Source organism: Dermochelys coriacea, chromosome 10 (genome assembly GCF_009764565.3).
Source record: "Dermochelys coriacea isolate rDerCor1 chromosome 10, rDerCor1.pri.v4, whole genome shotgun sequence".
NCBI lineage: Eukaryota > Metazoa > Chordata > Testudines > Dermochelyidae > Dermochelys > Dermochelys coriacea.
In genome coordinates this window covers 22,771,507-22,790,897 of record NC_050077.1, presented here as the reverse complement: position 1 = coordinate 22,790,897, position 19,391 = coordinate 22,771,507, and the positions used below count along the sequence as shown (strand labels likewise).

General features: G+C 40.9%; 2 protein-coding genes and 1 long non-coding RNA gene across 10 annotated transcripts in view; 1 reads left to right on the top strand and 2 right to left on the bottom strand.

The window, feature by feature from the left end:
- The window catches only part of LOC122456062, a 90,609-nt gene extending 88,947 nt beyond the window's left edge, over positions 1 to 1,662 (top strand). Inside the window, exon 4 of the long non-coding RNA XR_006274692.1 lies at positions 1,041 to 1,662. This is a non-coding gene — a long non-coding RNA (uncharacterized LOC122456062). The remainder of the gene's footprint in view (positions 1 to 1,040) is intronic.
- TXNDC11 (thioredoxin domain containing 11) overlaps positions 1 to 9,289 on the bottom strand; it is a 104,461-nt gene extending 95,172 nt beyond the window's left edge. The window contains exon 1 of one of the 2 annotated variants that reach the window (XR_006274690.1): positions 8,665 to 9,271. Coding sequence is in view for 1 of the 2 variants with exons in the window: in XM_038418453.2 (XP_038274381.1) it covers positions 8,665 to 8,810 (146 nt within the window). In the remaining variant the exon portion in view is untranslated. Of the gene's footprint in view, positions 1 to 8,664 lie in introns of both variants that reach the window. The other variant, XM_038418453.2, reaches the window with a different exon arrangement.
- A 3,053-nt stretch (positions 9,290 to 12,342) lies between these two features.
- Positions 12,343 to 19,391, bottom strand: part of ZC3H7A (zinc finger CCCH-type containing 7A) — a 46,016-nt gene continuing 38,967 nt past the window's right edge. For 6 of the 7 annotated variants that reach the window (XM_038417834.2, XM_038417837.1, XM_038417840.1 and 3 more), the window contains 6 exons: positions 19,016 to 19,149; positions 18,520 to 18,625; positions 17,386 to 17,494; positions 15,190 to 15,323; positions 14,460 to 14,623; positions 12,343 to 13,284 (listed from right to left, as the gene is read on the bottom strand). In XM_038417834.2, the coding sequence (XP_038273762.1) occupies positions 13,095 to 13,284; positions 14,460 to 14,623; positions 15,190 to 15,323; positions 17,386 to 17,494; positions 18,520 to 18,625; positions 19,016 to 19,149 (837 nt within the window). In that variant the 3' untranslated portion in view covers positions 12,343 to 13,094. Of the gene's footprint in view, positions 13,285 to 14,459; positions 14,624 to 15,189; positions 15,324 to 17,385; positions 17,495 to 18,293; positions 18,626 to 19,015; positions 19,150 to 19,391 lie in introns of those variants that run through there. The other variant, XR_006274503.1, reaches the window with a different exon arrangement.

The following is a 19,391-nucleotide window of genomic DNA, read 5'->3' as shown; positions in this document are numbered from 1 at the left end:
TTTGACCCAAAATACCATTGTAAATGGAGTAAAAATACATAGCAAACTGTTCTCTCAAACAAACAACCAAGCAACCTAATCTCATCCCTTTCTCTTATATTGACAAATCTCTATTTAAAATTTACATTACACTTTCTCTTATTTGGGATTTATTCTAGAATAAAGTTTATATTGAACAATGATTAATTTACCAAACCTTACTTTTCTAAGAATTAAAAAAACCCACACAAACAGAATATTAAAGATAAGAAAAAGCATGCTAGAGTTCACTGTCAGCTCATACCTTTAACTAACGCGGAAAACCTTTTCTATTTATCCCGTAATACTTATACTACTTTGTGTTGTCCTTGATGATTTGTAAGTTATTCTTTTGATTGCAAGTTTTTCATTTCTAAAAACAAGCATTCCTCATTAAAACAGTATTAAGGAATTATAAAGTAGAAAATGACATACTCTAGCTAAAAGCACAGTACCAAAAATGTTATGTTACATCTGCTTATAGCTTTTGTTATTGAAAACTTCGGAAGCTGCTTGAATACACAGATATTTATATTAACAGGGGAATTAACTGCTGTTCTAATGCAACTAACTCACCATACTTAGGAAGATGCAGTAACGGTCCTGAAGGATGGTTTCATATAAGAAGCTACATTTTGGAGAGACTATTTTAATAGTAGACTAATAACTCAGTACAGCAATGCTGATGTAAACCAGCTGTGATTCTATCCCTACATGCTTATACTCATTCAAAAAAGCCCTTCAAGTACCCAAATATTTTTGGAACTAAACTGACATTTAGAAAATGGACTGAAGACAAATGTTAAGTATTCAAAGAGATCTTAAAAGCCATTTTTAATCAAGACAGCATTACAAATGTTGACATGAACTGATGAATCCTATTACATAGGCATGAGCCAAAGAAGCGACTGAGTCCAGCTCATAAGGCAATAAACCAGTGATGAACAAAATCTCTTAAGAGATGTGTTAACTTTGAGAAAGTGGTTAAATATTGCCTTCACATCTGTTGCAATTTAGAACAGAGAAGCTAACTCCACACCAGAGGACTAAACACACACGGTGGAGAGAGAGAGAGAAATGCATTACAGAATGAGAGATGCTCAGAGCAAAAGCAGCAGTACCTGCAGCCCACAGGAGGGAACAGCAAGAACCCAAAAGCCAGGAAGAAATCTTAAACCCTGCAAGATTCCATCACCAACCCTAAAGTTTCAGTTGATACATGCAGTCTTGCATAAACACTGACAAGGCTTAGGTTAACTTTATTACTGAAATTGATTTTACTTCAGTATTGACATATTGTTGGATCTTGACGTCTATTAATAGCTTCTTCTGTTAAACGTTGAATATCTGAACACCATATTCTTGGTATTGCTGACCAAGCTAAAACTTTTAATTTAAGATCTCTGGACTGGGTCTTCATTTGATGTAAATCAGAATAGTTCTACTGACTTCAATAGAGCTATGCTGATTTATAACTGAGGATCCATCCTCAATTTTAATTAACTACATGTCACAGATCACTCATTAAATGAAGTGAGGGTTTAAAAGAGATTTTAAATTGAGATTTTTAAGCAAATACTATTAAAGTGTCTTATTTTAAATGACTGAATAAAAGCTCTCCTCTCAGTTACTGAATTTCATAGTATTTACCATTGTTTATTCATAAACTTATTTAGTTAATCTGATAAAATAAACAGGATTCACCTACCTTTAAACAATCTCTCTTTTCCATCAACACTCTGTCAGGATTATTTGTGATAAATACACATGGTCCTCCTATTATTTTGGGGGTATATTAACTTCTGCTTTAGCTTTCCTAGAGAAGAATGTTCCCTACAGGAAGCAGATCTCACTCAGGTAGAAGATACAATCTCTTATTGGAAACTGTCCACAAGAAAGACATAACAAAAGAGATAGCAGTGGGACTGAACACACTGTTTTAGCTTGTTGTTTTCCTGATAGAATAAATATCATTCACAACTACTGTCCAGAAACTCTCACATATAGCGCTCTGATCCTGCAAAAACTGCATGTGCTCAGCTTTACTACTGTGCATATACCCAGACTGCTCACGGTTGTACAGTGAAGCACATTTGTAAGTATCTGCAGGATTGTGGCCTAGGTTCTTACTATATTGTAAGAATTCGCAGGATCAGATTCTCTCTCTTTTACATTGGCTTAAATACAAAATAAATGTACTGAGTTACTACAGATTTACACTGGTATAAATGAGATCGGAATCTGGCCTGTAAAGCTGTCTTTCTTGCCTAAGTCATGGTATCCCCTAAGCCAGGGTTGGGCAAACTTTTTGGCCCGACAGCCACATCAGAGTATGGAAATTGTATGGCGTGCCATGAATACTCACAAAATTGGGGGTTAGGGTGTGGGAGGGGGTGAGGGCACCAGCTGGGGGTGCAGGCTCTGGGGTGGGGCTGGGGATCAGAGGTTTGGGGTTCAAAAGGGTGCTCCGGTCTGGGACCGAGGGGTTCGGATGGCAGGAGGAGGTACAGGGCTGGGGTAGGGGGTTGGGGCACAGGAGTGGGTCAAGGGTGGCAGACGCTGGGCGGCGCTTACCTCAAGCAGCTCCCAGAAGCAACAGCATGTCGCCTCTCTGGCTCCTACATAAAGGCACGGCCAGGCAGCTCTGCACTCTGCCCTGTCCGCAGGCACCACCCCTGCAGCTCCCATTGGCCATGGTTCCTGGCCAATGGGAGCTGCGCAGGTGATGCTTGGGGCAGAGGCAGCATGCAGAGCCCCCTGGCTGCCCCTACGCTTAGAAGCCAGAGGGGGGATATGCCACTGCTTCTGGGAGCCAGGCAGAATGGGGCAAGCCTCCTACCCCACTCCCTGGCTGGAGAGCCAGAGTGGGGCAAACACCAAACCCCACTCCCCAGTGGGAGCTTGAGAGCCAGATTAAAACATCTAGAGGACCGGAAGCGGCCCTGGGCCATAGTTTGCCCACCCCTGCCCTAAGCTATAGTAAGAACCTGAGGCGGGATGCACATCTAATATCATGATGAAAAACAACTATTAGTAATTAAGCCTACCTGTTCTTTGTTTCTCCAGGCCAATTTTAGTAACCCTGGAATAAAATTATTTTGCACTCAACACACTAACTCATGCATAAAAAAGCCCTTTTCATGATCACAATTACTCTGCAAAATGTCAAGTTTTTTTAGCACTTCAAGACTACACTCACTTTAATTTGTCAAAAGTGTATGAATGGTTCTGCCTGCTTTTATGAAACAGATCCTAAATTTTCTGGGCAGGACTGTGCCTCTTCACTCATTTGTATAGTACTGAACACACTACTGAAGTTTAATATTTAGTAATCATCCTCAGTAATTATTCTAAAGTTATGGGAACCCTAAGTTTTTATTTAAAAGAAAGTTTTAGGCTTTAAAATTCCAAAAATTTTGGAATTCTAAACAAGAACGTTACAAAATTCAGATTAATGGCCACATATAAGAATCTAAATAGATGATGTCTTTACTACGAAATATATTAACTGATAAGATTGCTCTCTTCAAATGGGGAGCAGGAAAGGTTTTAAACTGTGAGACAAGAGAGCGAGTAAATTTAAAAAAAAAATCAGTGAAGGAAGTTACGGTCTGGCAACTTTTATATTGATTTTCTCTAACTTAACGCCTCATGGGCTTCTGAATACATAGCAAAATAACTTCTATTTGCTCTCAATTTTAATCATTTCCAAACTACTAGAGGGAAAAGGAGAGCCAGGATCCACAATCATTTCGGTATCAAAAGGATAACAATAAATGCTAGTACCAATGTGAGGGGGTAAGTGAATGGTTGGACCTGAACCACCATAGATTATACATTTATAATAAGCATGAGGTATACAGAAGAATGTTAAATGAACTGTTACGCAAACACCAGCCCATAAAAATCAGTTTAAACTGTTTGGTTAAAGGTCTGTTTTATCCACCTAATATCTATAGTCTTACACTTAAGACTTTCATCCTGCATACACGCACATGCTTAATTTACTGCCACGTGTACTCCCATTGAGTTCAACAGAACTATTCATGGCAGTAAAGTTAAGCACACAAGCGTTTCCAGGATCAAAGCTAAACTTGGACTGTAAACTCTTCAGAGTAGTATATGTTGTACAGTGTCTAGCACAATGTGGCCCTTATCTCTAGACACTAAAGAATTTTTTTTTTTAATCATATGTAAAGATTGACACCACTGTCTCTCTCTTTTTTACTCTGCCTTTCTCCTAACTTCCAAATGACCACTGCAGCAGCATTGGAGGACCATGCTGGTACTTCTACTTTTGCAGTTAACACCTCCATGGCAGAGTTGTACTGATCAGAACTATGTTGCTGGAACCACTATGGCAAAATCACCCACGTTTTTTCCTCCAACAACCCCATATCCAAGAATCCTTTGTCCTATTTCAGTCCAAAAACCAGCACTATGTTTAACACATTATTTTTAATCTTTGTTTGCCATATATGACCAAAGTTGGCATTCAGATTCAGTATAAATAGTTGTTGTACAATATATTTTAAAGTACAATTTCTACATTAGTACTGAACATCTCATGACTTGCATACTCTCTAAAGCAAGTATATATGCCATATATACAAAAATATATTAAAAGAACATTATTTAAGTTGCATAGTCAAGCACTCAAAGATTAGGAAATACCAGATTTATACTCTTCTGTGCAACTTTAATTCATCCTTGTGCACCCAACAGCTGCACTGACTGAAACAAGGTCCTGTGGCAAAAATAGCATGTGAAGATATAATTAAAGACTGTACCATAAAACATCAACACAGGGGAACAGATTCAAGATTGCACAGACAACCAAAAATCTGACATTTCCTAACTTTTGAATGCTTGATTTTGCATCCTCGATAACATTCTATTAATGTAGTTTTTCATATGCGATTTCCTAGGTTTGGGGCACTTGGGTATTTTTTTAAAATGAAGAAAAGAAAAAAGTTTATGTGCAACTGTGACAATCTCCCCACCATGCATCAGAAAGAGGATTTGAAAGGTGTGCCTGCAGTGCTGCAGCACAGATTGCTACCTCTGGAGCTTCAGGACTAGGTACTCTAGCTGGCAGCAACAGAAGGGGATAGACTGCTGTGTTCAGGTGCTGGTTCCAGGGGAGCCTAGCTGAGGTCTCCTCCCTCCACCTTTCACACCAACAGTTTTGGGGGAAACTGTTGTGCCATGTGGCATCCCCAGCCACATGCTGAGTCCAGAGATGGTTGGAGGGAGCCCACTCGGCTCTCTCTTTCTACCCTACTCCTGGAGGAGGTAGGAGGGTTCTTGCTATTTGTAGTGCCCCAAGAGGGGAACATGAGCTATGTATCGGGCTAAGGTTGTGAGAGGGAGAGGAAAGCCCAGCTCATTCTTTCTCTCTACCCTGCTACAGCAGCTCTAGACATTCCCTGATATTTTCACAACAGTGTGGTGATGGCCAGGCTTAGAATAATTGATTTTAGTTATTATTTTGGCATGCTTCCAAAGTCTTCCTGAGCTGGCAAGAGAAAATAAATGGTTATTTTTAATAGTTTATATCTCAACAAAAGCTTAACAGCTTTTCAAAGGACAAAAATGGCACTTCTGTATGCACAGGGCTATCTGCCTGGTGAACTTCAAAGGTCTGCTGCAAACAATGGAGGTCTGAAAGCTTCTAAGAAGGTAAAGGGTGCAAGAAAGGTGATAAACAACTTAAATATAGGTGTCAATGCCAGCTTCCTGTACAGTAAATTTAAATTCTACAGCTATTTACAATGGTTTTCCCTGGAGCCAGAGAGCTACAAATATTTTTATTTTGAATTGAAAGTCTAAGTTGTGTGAAAAAATGTTTACAACCTGTAGCTCTAGAAAGTAGCTTTGAGACCTATCTTGAGATCATGACCCCCAAGGCTGAGAACCATTACACTATGACAAGCATCAGAAGAGGCACCTGTGCACCTTTCCTTGAGAAACTGTCCTATAGGTAGGGCCCTACCAAATTCATGATCCATTTTGGTCAATTTCATGGTCATAGGAATTTAAAAATCATAACTGTAATGATTTCAGCTATTTAAATCTGAAATTTCACAGTGTTGTAATTGTAGGGGTCCTAACCCAAAAAGGAGTTGTGGGGGAGTCACAAAGTTATTGTGCGGGGGAGGGGTTTGCGGTACTGCTACCCTAACTTCTGCAGTGCTGCTGGTGGCGGCACTGTCTTCAGAGCTGGGCAGCTAGAGAGTGGCAGTTGCTGGCCAGGAGCCCAGCTCTGAAGGTAGAGCAACTGCCGGCAGAAGTGCAGAAGCAAGAAAGGCATGGTACGGTATTGCCACCCTAGCTTCTGCACTGCTGCCTGCAGAACTGAGCCCTCAGTAACCAACCGCCACTCTCCGGCTGCCCAGCTCTGAAGGCAGTGCCACCACCAGCAGTAGCACAGAAGTAAGGATGCCATGGTATGGTAGTATTGCCACCCTTACTGCTACACTGCTGCCTGCAGAGCTGGGCCCTCAGTCAGCAGCCGCCACTCTCTGGCCGTCCAGCTCTGTAGGCAGCGCCACCACCAGCAGTAGCACAGAAGTAAGGATGGCATGATATGTTATTGCCACCCTTACTGCTGCGCTGCTGCTGCTGGGGCTCCGCTTTCAGAGCTGGGCACTCAGCCACCACTCTCTGGCCACCAGCTCTGAAGGCAGCAATGAAGTAGTAAGGGTTGCATGGTATGATATTGTCACCCTTACTTCTGTGCTGCTGGTGGTGGGGTACCACCTTCAGAGCTAACTACCCAGCCACCAGTCGCCACTCTCCAGTCACCCACCTCTGAAGGCAGTGCAGAAGTAAGGGCAGCCCCCCAAAATAACCTTGTAACTGCCCTGCAACTCCCTTTTGAGTCAGAACCCCCAATTTGAGAAACGCTGTCTCCCCCATGAAATCTGTATCATATAGGGTAAAAGCACACAAAAGACCAGATTTCATGGTGGGAGATCAGATTTCACGGTCCATGACGTGTTTTTCAGGGCTGTGAATTTAATAGGGCCCTACCAATAGGGGAATTTTTTAAAAAAACTGAGACAGGATAACAGTGGTGGGCATGAAATATACTACCCACATGCAATTTTAACCCTCAGAGACAGTAAGCAAAAGTAGTCACCATCTGACTGTTTCTTGTCCTGAGTAAAAAAAGAAGTTAGAAGTCTCAGTCCACTGTCTATTGATCTGAACATCATCATAAAAACCATGATCACAGTTAGTACCAACTGGCAACTTCTTAGAAAAGAAACAAGAGAGTAAACAGACATGGAAGAACCACCATCTCAACATCAGAGGTCCAGGTTGAGACCTCCAGGGCAAATTTAAGTATGTTGGGAGAGATGTAAGGAATACTCTACAGTGCCACTCTCTGTGCTGTTCTCCATATAGAACACTACAGATTCTGGTGCTGTAACGGCAGCAACTTTCCCATGTACCAATTTAAACACAAGTAATTTTTTTAATGGACGTCACATTTACATTATTTGAACACTTTTTTGCACTCTCTTTCTCTGGTAACAGCATAACAGAATTACCTTCCTGCCATTAGTTTATAAATTTAAATAGATATACAAGGAAAGATCAAAACTTTAAATATATTTATAGGGCATAAAAAATAAAAACAAAGCAAGTTCTGAGATTGCATTTTGAGTTTCCAAACAAAATTTTAACCACACACAGCAAGATGAAAGCTACATGCACACACACAAGGAACATGTTACCACAAAGATGAAACATGAAGCAAAAGTAATTGCATCTAAATCTCCATTACATGTCAAAAGTAGTTAAATAAACTTAGCGCTAATCAGGCTTGGATTGAACTTTCTCTCCACAGTAATGCATAATACGGAATATCATGGGGGCTTTTACACCTTCCTCTCAAGCGTGAGGTACTGGTCGTTGTCAAAGATGGGACCACAAGGATTATTGATCTATTCTCAGAGAGCAGTTGCTATGGGATAGAGCTATTAAAACTTATTTTGATTAAATGAATGCATTCAGTCCCTGTGGATAGCAGAAGAATGACATTAAAGCAGCCAGGTTGGTGTACAGAGGAGAGAAGCAGCTGCTTGGTATCCCCTTTATGGCAGAATGTTCCTAACACAATTCTTTATTAAGGTACAATGAATGCTGCATGCTATGAAAATGTTTGAGAACCCCTGCATTAGGGAATCCTTGGTGCCTGCCAATGTCCTTCCAGTGCAAGATCTGAGGGATGACCAGGCCCACCATTAGGTACCTTTGGGTGCACACCAGTACTAATAGGGAAGCTTAGAAATCCCAATATATTCCATTTAAGGCCTCGAGGTATAGGTCAGTGCCCTGAGAACAGCTCTGGGCCTCGCAACTCTGCATACTAAGGCCCCGTGTGGTGCATGTGCCCACAGGAGTCCTCAGCACCCCCCACTCTCTCCTAGAGAGGTTCCCCGGGGTGCCTGCCAGTGCCCAGGGAGCCCTCGAACAACCCCATATTCTCCCAGCAAGGCTCCCGGGGGTGCCTACCAGCGCCCAGGGGAGCCCACAGCGCCCCCGGAGTGCACGCCAGTGCCCGGAAGCCCACGGCCCGCCCCACGAAGCCCCCTCGGGCATCTCCACGGCCGGGAAGCTCACGGGCCCGGTTACCTGCAGGTGACTTTGAGGGTGACCAGGAGGGCGCAGCCCAGCACGACAGCAGCTCCGCACAGCAGCTCGGGTCTCCGGGACATCTGGGCAGCACGGGGCCGAGGCCGAGGGGCAGCGGAGTGGCGGGAGCCTCCGCATAACGACATCACCTCCCAGCCCGGGGCGGGGAGGGGCGGACGAGCGAGGCCGGGCCGCTCGCGCTCGCACACGTCTCCCTATCCCCGGCCTGTCAGGGGCTCCTGGGGCGGGAAGGCTGGTGGCGGCTGCCGCGCACGAGCGAACCCAACGCCGCCACGTCTCCTCGCCCGCCCCGGCCCGGGCTCCGCCAGCCAAGGCCCCCAGAGCAGGCGCACACAGGCCCGGCCCCGCGCTGCGGGAGCGCCTGGCTGAGGCCTGCCTGCAGCCAAGCGCAGAGCCTGGGAGGCTGCGACAGAACCGCTGAGAGAGCCGGGGGGAGGGAGCCGCACGGGCCCCCCAGCCCCAAGCGAGGCCTCCTCGGTCAATAGAAATGGAGGGAAAAGGCGTTAGGAGCGCGCAGGGGGTTGGATGTGGGGTGCGTCGCCGCAGAACCCGGGGGCCTATGCAACGCCCACGGCCCCAGCGACACACGCCTCCTTCCCGATTAACAATGGTTAAAACACGACCGACCCGCCACGAGAAGTGTGGACAGGGTTTGCGGCCGGCTCCCGTGGCGCGTAGGCGCTGGAAGTAGGAGTGCTGGGAATGCTGTAGCACCCCCCTGGCTTGAAGTGGTTCCATCATATACAGGGTTTACAGTTTGGTTCAATGGCTCTCAGCGCTGCCCCTATATTGTTCCCCAAAAAAAGAAAAGGAGTACTTGGGGCACCTTAGAGACTAACAAATTTATGTATCCGATGAAGTGAGCTGTAGCTGACGAAAGCTTAGGCTCAAATAAATTTGTTAGTCTCTAAGGTGCCACAAGTCCTCCTTTTCTTTTTTGCGAATACAGACTAACACGGCTGCTACTCTGAAATCTGTTATATTGTTCCCGCATCCCTGCCGCGGCATGAAACTCCTACCAAACCCTTGTTTTCTTGCTTTGTTATTAAACATAAGCCAAACATCTGACCTCTGTGGTTGTGAAGATACTCTTCCCAAGCGTGAACCCGTTGGTACACGGACCGAGTCGAATGTCCTCTGAATCTTCAGCCAGCTCAGGTGCCTGATCCTTTTCCACTGCCACTATTTAGTCCTCTGTGAGCAGCAATGCAGGAAAAGCAGAGACCATTTTTGTATTGGTCTCAGCATAGTAGATGGTTGGTAAATGTTCAAGCCCGCTTTTTTGATCATTCTTGTAAGTATATAACAGATTGAATAAATCCAGGACAGGTGAAAAGAAGGGAACCGCACCCTTCTATGAAGCATTTACCCATTTGAGTACTGTCCACAAAAAATGAACTCATGCTATTTAAGGAAGTTTGGAGGCTTTTAACAGTAAAGGGGTTTTGTTGAAACAACTTAGTTTCATGTGATTTTGCTTATCCAAGGTAACTTACAATAAAAAAAAAATATATAACAGCTTACTGATGTCCTTTTGGGTTTCACAGCTAAAGGACCCTTCCCAGCCTATGGGGAGGATTCATGGAGCCCAGGACTCTCATAATTATGGGGGACAACAGAAAAATTGACAAGAGTGAAGGTCAGAGGGTCAAAAGTAGGGAACTGGGAGGGGACACTGCTCCTCCAAGGTGTCAGGGAGCTGGCAGACGTCACCCAAAGGAACTCTGCCCAGATGTGTGGAGAGAGGATCAGAAATAGGCCCCACAGTTGCAGAGAACCCCCTCAGTCAACATCCTCTCCCTGATATTGTAGATGGCCACTTTGGCCATCGCTAGGAATAGGTTGACAAGGCGGTCCCATGACTTTGTGAGGCCACGGATAGGGAGTGCATATACGAGAAGGTGGGGGAAGAAATGAAGCTAAAAATGCAACAGAGGTCAAGGAGGAGCTGGAAAAGGGGCTGCAACCTGGCACACTCAAGGTAAACGTGTGCCAGGGTCTCCCTCACACTGCAAAAGGGACAGGAATCGAGAACGGGTGAACCGTGCCATGTACACACCTTGACTTGATGAAGGAGCTGCCAACTAATATCCCCAGCAGACTGTGGGACCAAGGTGGAATATAGGCTGGCCCACAGGGGTTCCTCACCCTCAATATGTGGCAATATGTCCTGCCACTTAGTATCGGGTCAGGACACGAGGGTGAGATAGAGAGAGTGAGCTCAAGTATTTACAGATGTGCCCTTGGCATGGTTCAAAGGCAAACCAACTGCAGGTTGTGCTGCCTGGTCAAGGTGTGTAGGTGGGACAGCCAAGGGGGCTCAGGACAAGAGCCCTATGCAGAGACCCGTAGGGCCTGGGGTGGGTAGGGAGCACCCTTGCGCAGGTCCCACTTGAGGTAAACCCGAGAGACAGGCAACAAGGCTGCCCTCCTCTCCTGAAATATGTGCCGGGGAGTACAAAGGGTGGAGAGCCCCATGTGCTGAGCGAGCCCCAGGGGAACAGCTTGTTGATGTGGGTGGCAGGTAAGTTAACTGAAAGGAGAAAAGAGGCAGGAATATGTTTGCCAAATAGAAAGAACAGGACCAGTAGAGAAGAAGTCCTATTTCAATCTTAGAAGTTTATTAAAACAAATTAAGGCAAGTGTAATGAAGGTTAGAGTTTCAACAACTGATAGTTCAGGGACAAGCCAAATATTCTATGTAACCTGTGTACCCTATTGTAATTTCTGTATGGACACAGTGTAAAGAGCATTTATCATGCAAGGGCTTATGCTCTATTTTTAAAGGTATCATTTGAATCCATTATGCTTTTATTTCATGGACCACAAGGGACAGATCAATATCCAGGCTTGTTTGTAGTGTGCAAGTACTTGAACGTGCTGATTTTGCATAATGTAAAATGTATGGAACTAAACTATGGCCTGAATCCCAGTAACCACATTCAAATAGTTGAAATAATTCTTAAAAGCTTTCCCAGTGGAAACAGATCAGCCAATAAAGGAGCAGATTAAAAAGGAAGTGGGGGGTTTTGGGGGAGCGGGATTAAGGAAAACACAAATGAATGTCAGGAATGAAGCAGGCAAGAGATATGCAGTAAAGACAAAATGCGATGAGAAAGATTTCATAGTTGTGCCCCAGAGGGTAACCTTGTTCAGAAGTGACATTTCAGAACGAAGTATAACTCTTTTGGTCTTTCACTGCTGGAGGGGGCCTATCTCCAAAGTGGGTTGTGAAGTACGATTCACTTGTGGGGGGGAGGAGAGAAAGTTCCCAACACAAGAGGCTGGGAACTATACGATTCTAATACAAAACTTGATAGCACTTTGTCCCATTCCTCTGGGGTGGACACTTAAAAATAATCTCCTAAAGCAAGCTTTACTGCTTTATTTTTTAAAGGTACTTCCTGACGTAATCAGTGTTGTCCAATGTGCGGTATAAATGACCACTCAGTCTCCAGTGCAGAAAACCTATTCCTAACATTGGCCCATTTTGGGTTGTCAGCAGCAGTTCAAAAGCAAACTATTCTAAGCAATCAGCTACAACTTGAAGATAAACTAAACATACTTGTTCAGATTCAGTTGCTCAAAAGGTTTTTCTAATGGGCAACTAACTGTTTCGTGCAAAATAGAAGTCAATCAGAAACTAAAAGCAGAAAGTAGCTTTATGTAAAGTTATCTTTATTACAGGTAACATTGGCTCATACAATACACAATACTGACATACAAGTGTAATCTTTCAAAATCATCATTTAAACAGCAAAGACCAAGAAACAGAATTTTAACTACTTGATTTTCAAAAAAAATCAATACATTTTCTCCCAAGATCCTTTTCAGTAAATTATATTGAAATATACAAATAGAGAAAAAATACCCCATTCAACATATATCGTAGTTAAATGGTTATTTTGCTTAAAATCCTTTTTAATAAGAAAATCCTCTTTAGCAACCTACATAGAGATAAATAGCAAAGTTTTGTTTAAACAAATCCTCTCCATTAAAACATTTAAAGAATTTTCATCCATAATTTTCTTCTTAGCCCAAAACACCCAGTGTGTTTTGCAATTTTACCATAAAGTTTTCATCTGAAGGACCAACGCTAGGGGGGCTTCCTACACATTATAACCCCTCCCTCCTCCACCTCTTTCATAACATTCTGTCCAACAGAAGGCGAATAAGCATGTTATACTTTATATTTTTTTTTTTAATTTTATTACTTCACCATTCTGTTTCATGAGAGCAGAGACAGGTCTTCTGAATCCCCCTACATCTACTATATTTTGCTGTTCAGGAGGAACAATATACGCCAATATAAGCAGAAAACCTGCTGCTTTTCTGTCACATGCTTTTGATTACTGTCAGATTTTCTGCTTTATGCTTCCATAAGGTAACATGAACACATCATTTTAGTATTAGTTTAAATCTTTAAACAAAAAACTATATTTTCCAAAGTCATTATCATTTGGAGCAATCAAGTGGTCTTTTCTTGCTTTGCTGAGCTTCATTCTTAGAACATCTCTTCGCTCTTCCCATTCATGGAGCTCAGCATTTCCATGTGCAAATTTACAGTTGTTTCCTTCAATGCAAGTACCAGCCATATATCTGTTTAAAAAAAATAAAATTTGTGTGTTCTAGTTTTCACAAAATCATCATGAATTAGCCATCCAATTTTAAAAAGTCTTAAATATTTTCTACTAACCATGTTTTTCATATAATTAGACCTTTATTAAAGAAGCACAAATTCTCTAGAAGAGAGATTATTTTCTCTCTAAAATGAATATGCACCAGTTCAGTTTCCCCTCTTTAATAGTCTCTAAGAAACAGGTAAGGAAAAAGTCACTGGGCAACAGGAGACAAAGCTCTGGCCTTCTAGTCCTCATTTCTCCACTTTGCCCAAATCCACTCTCGCCCAAAAAACTCATTTTAAGATATTAATCAATTAAATTCAGTTTCTTCAAAAAATCATCAGAATTCCTGTCTGTGACAGCCAGTTTTTCTCTTTATCAGTAAAATGAAGATTTTAATATTTCCACAGAAAACGCCTGCCCTGTAGACCTCCAACCTTGGATCCCAGACTCCAAAGCCAACCAGGTTGGCTCCAGCGATTTAAAGCATGTTAACTGATCTACCTGAGGCCAAGTGGCTTGGGTGAAAAGGCTGCATCCTCCAAGAGTGGAATACAAGACGGGGTAGTAGAGTATACTAACCAGCATTGGGAAAGCCAGCAGGCCAATTTGGTGTGCAGGGCCCTTCGAAAACATACCTGAATTTCATAGATAGCTTCCAGTGACAGTATTTTTTGGGACAAGTGAATGTCTGCTTTGCAAAGAACACCCCATAATTTCAAGATACTTTGTTACATGAGAATAGTGGGTGGAACTGCATATATTTCTTGTATTCTACAGGTAATTCATTAAGGAAAATAGCAATAGCTGTGATGTACCAATGCTATTATTTAAAGTTTCATCTTAACACACAAAGGCTTGAACCTTTCCACATAGCTCCACATCTGGCACTCAAAGCCAAACCTTCTCACCACACATTAAAATACACTAAATATCTGGTCACTCAGGTATTCATGTTAAAATATTGCTATTTAACTGTTTGCTTTGCATAAGATTTCAACAATGCATACTAATAGAGTGGGTGTCATTAAAAAAAGAAAGAATCAATGTTCACCATCTCAGGTAACTGCAGTAATTTAGTATCTGCCTATATTTGCTATACCACAATTGTGAGTGAGAAACTTTGACATCTCAAATATAAATGCTACATACCTATCACAAATGTTAAAATATCCAGTTGGAAACCGATGCTGCCAACAGTTTTGATCATCCTCAGTGTGAAATACCTTCTCCTTATGCTTTTCTGAAGAAATGTGACCTTGCCATTGTTTCTCACTATTACAGTTCTTTCCACACATCCAGCAATGAAAGTCCACCTGGTTTACACACATTTAAAAAAATTAAGAAAAATCAATACTTCATGCATAGAACTGCTCCTTAACACAGTTTAATATCGGATTAGCTAAAGAAACAATTATAGGCCAATATACAGTAATAATTTTAAAGTCTGTTTATTCGGAGACATCAGCTGAGGTTTTTGACCCCCCTCCCCAGGCTCTGTAGATTCTGAAGAGCAGCACTAATGCTTGATCCACAGCATGACACCACATTAGCTAACTATAAGCATTTCAGAGACACAAGTTGGGTGTGGTAATATCCTTCATTGGACCAACTTCTGTTGGTGAGAGAGACAAGTTTTTGAGCTTCCTGAAGGAGTGCGCTGTGTAAGCTCAAAAACTTCTCTCTCACCAACAGAAGTTGGTCCAATGAAAGATTACTACCAAACCCATCTTGTGTCTCTAATATCCTGGGACTGACATTGCCACAACAACACTGCATACAAGGATTTCAGTGAGTGTTGTATAAGCAAGGAACACAGTATTAAGTGCAAAAAAAAAAAAATTCCAGAGTTTAGGATAATTACTAAGCCTGCATTACTTACTGTAACTTCAGCATAGTCAGTTGGCATATGAATTTGCTTCCCATTTTCTTTGTTTGCTTGAGTAGCTGTATCTTCTCCTTTTTCTGGTTTTTGACTCTTTAGCCACATTTCATACAACTGCTCCATGTCTTGAACTAACAAGAGCAGAAGCGAAAATAAGTATTCAGCAATTAAGGCAAGAGTGAGTACAATATGCAACTGATTTTGCAGACATAATTTGGAAATACAGCAGAGATATCTTTAGGCCCCCATGTATACAAGCAGAAAAGAAAGGACAAACTGCAGACCCGAGGGGAGGAGAGAGCCACAGCAGCTAATAAATGACAGCTATGTGAAACTTTGGCCTCTTAGCCTGACCCACTTTCTTCCAAGACATCTAGGTAGGGGAAATTCAGATTTACCTAATATGAGTAGCAGGGCGGATTTGATTTAAATCACAAGTCAGGAAGACTATTTAATCATGGATTTCTACATAAAAGTGCATTCTTGTTGGTTATAACCTTAAAACATATTCTTCACAACTCAGAGTTAGATGTAGGTTTCATTTTTAAAAAGGTACACAGTATACATTTTTATACAGTAATTTATTTTGAAAAAACTTTTCAGATTAGTTTTACAGCTATATCAGAAAATGAATGATTGCTTGGTTATTTCATTTACCAAGGGTAATTGAAGCAGATGATATTTATGAAGTTATTGGGAGGTGAACTATCTCCAGTTCAACAGGTTAATCATTAATATTTGGAGGATTTTCTTGCCATGCTGTATTAGGAGGAGATCACCACCAGACAGACATTTAAATTGTTTTATTTAACTAAAACAACATTAAGTATTCCAGATTTTTTTCTTCAACAAAACAAGCATATGTCCCTTGCTTCTCACATTTATCTCCAGTCTGCTTCTCCTTGTCCAGATCTATTCCGCCCCCAACAATCTTCTATTCATTGAAGTTTTTGAAACTTTGCACTTTCAGAGAGAAGTAAGGGACTGACTCTGTACACAAATTCGCAGAGGGACAATACAGTTGAGGTCTGTTATTTCTCACCTCTCTATTATTTATTTAAAAACATTTTTTGCTGTTAACAAGCTTGTTACCTCTGGAGAAACAAATTCACAGTTTGAGAACTGCAAAACTAAGCATCTCTGATGGTATCTCCTAGACTGAGCACTGAGTAGATAGAAAGATTAACCTAAATAATTTATACAGAAGCCTGCGAACCCCATAAGATTGGTTCCCTAATCCATGAACTACTGGAACTCATTAACAAAATTTTTCTTAAACATTACATGAATATATATATCATATCATATTATAGAATTAGAATTTATAATCCCTATTCCATGATGAGCTATCTTTAGGGTTTTTTCCCCTCAAAAAGCATTTTATTTAAAAAAACCCCACAACAATTTAAATAAAAAAAAATCATTGATTTTTATCCACCCTGATGAGTAGCAAATATTTATTTTAGCTATCACCCAAAGGCCCCAATTGCAATTGGGCCCAATTATGCTGATCTGTGATTTTATCATTAAGCCTGTTATTAGAGCTAGTCAAATGCATTACAAATACAATATTTATCCTGTCTCCTCATTTGCAAACCAATGTTAGTATCACTTCAGTTATTCCATCTTTGTTCTTTGCGATCTGTCACATGGTATTATTTCTCCTTAATAACCTCCCTGATTGGACAACAAATTTTAAACCCAAGAATGAATAGTGAATACTCTTGTTTACATGTGAACACAGGTATTTTTGCAGACAGCAAGCCCCCTAATATACAAACAAAACCCAATTTGCAAAAAAGATAAATACAAATACAGCTGATTTGAACAGGAATTTGGTGCTCTCATAAATGGTTGCAAATAGTGTTTTTACATTCAACCAACTCTTTACTTACTCATCAATAATCTTCAAAGCTAAAAACTGCAATGACAGTAATTACTAATTTCAGTCACATAATGAATCACCTGGTATGTATATAAACCTATATTAAAATGGTGTTACTATGTATTAGACACTAATTTTGTCTCATTAAGACAAAAGGCCTGGTTTACTTGAAGAAAAATCTACCCACCAGATTGCCTATGGAAGATTGAGAGGTACTTATTGTAGGAGAGAGATGGAAAAAGAAAAAAGAAAAAAAAAGAAAAGAAAAAACACCATGTGTTTAATACCCTCACACAATTTTTACTTACTACTATTCTCTTTCATATAGGTCCACATCTCTCTCTCCTCAGGACTGTGAGCAAAGGAGCAGTTTCCAACATATTGACATTTCTTGCCTGAAGCAATATGATTGCACAACTAAATATGAATAAAAATATCTTTTAGGCATATGTTAAGTTATGATGGGTGATGAAAGATTTTTTGTAGCTTTGCTTCAGGCACATTAACATTCTGATAAGCAGACAAGTTACTACTAATACTGTAACTCATAAATAGTTGTCTTCCAAATAAGCTGTCAGAGCAGTGGTTCTCAACTTCTGGCCCACAGGCCACTTGTGACCCAATCAGCACACAGCTGTAGTCCATGTGACATCCTCAGGGCCATACAGGTAATATTGGACACAGCTGCAGCCCATAACACATTGATCTTATCTAGTCTTAAAAACCCTTATGAAGCACTAGCTACAGAAGGGCTCATCAGTCTGCAAAGCTAGCAGAAAGCATATGTTGGACGTAGACAGTTATGACTTAGAAATCACACCATGATTAGAACATAACATTTTCGGTCTGTGCTGTATTTCTATTATGCAGGAATTCAAATTATTTATTTTTGACAGTACTCCAAAAATGTAAGGTTAAATTTATGCATTACGTTATTAGCTGGATGCCTTCCATTCACTGTAATAAATCACACAATGCTCTTTGAAAAACGGAACCTTTTTGAAGTAATGAGTTGTAAGAACCCAGGAAGCAGGATTTTACAAACTCATCTTGACAACTGCACAAGAAGAAATGAAATTCCAGGTCTCTTCCAATATTGTATGGAGTGTGTCTCACCCTCAAAATATTATGCACTCTTTTGATTAGGGTTTTTATGAGAACTATATTAATATTTTACAGACTTCAAATGAGATTACTTAATACTTTATATTAATACCTTCTATACTTTTATTACTGAAGTTTCACTGACTTGGAGGAGCTTCAGCAATAAAAAAAAATGAGCTCAGTCCTTCCTAGCACCTGGCTCTGCAGTTGCTCCAGTGACTCCCACTGATTTCAATAGACATTTCACACACAGTGGCTGCAGAAATCAGGCCCTTTACTAGTATTTTCCAATGACTTAAGTGTCTTAATTAAAAAGATCATTTTAGATAAACATATACATCAAACTGCGAAGGCACTTGTTTCTTCGTGGGAAGAGGACGAATGGTCATCCACTTCTTACGCTCATTAGACATCACCAGCACCACACGACGATCTTTGGTCCATCTAAGGAATATGGAAGCATTCAAACATATAGAATACATATACATACTGTACTATTTGTCAACAGTAAAGACAATGATTGGACCTAAAGAGGCCCAAAGCCATATATGTTTTAATGCAATTTATTAGGTCTCAAACACCCATCATGGTTGTGAGTTAAAGGAAAAATAAAGTCAGTATAAACTGCCAACTGAAGTGTGTAACATGCATTTTTTATTCTTGATTATTAACACCCTTTAAACTCTTCAGCCTTTCAGCCCAAGTTCTACTTCAACTGCACTTGCTTTTTTGCATCCCTTTTAATAGTCCGATTTCCTATACAGATCACCCAGAAGTTTTTACAAAATGGTTTACTGAAAGACATTATGCATTTGAAGTTATCTGTTTACTCACGGGTGTCTTGCTTTTGCACTACAGTATTTTTTGTTTTTGTCTGGCTCACTAACTTGACCATTTCTCCAGCACTGGGCACACACAAACTTCATTTTCAAATTTAGAGATCCATGCTTCATTTGATTGCCAAGAATCTTAAATTAAAAAAAAAAAAAAAAAGTGATTTGCATCTGCAGAGAAATCCCATACATAAATTAAATACCCCTGAAGACACGAAAGGATTCTAAAATGTTTCTAGATGTGTTAAATACTCGAGAGCTTATAAATATATCAAAAAAGACCTAGATTTGCAATCTTAAAAACTAGAAATTTCTCTTAATGACAGCATGTTAGTTAATTTTGTTTAGATTGTATAAATGCACCCAGAGATTCTGGC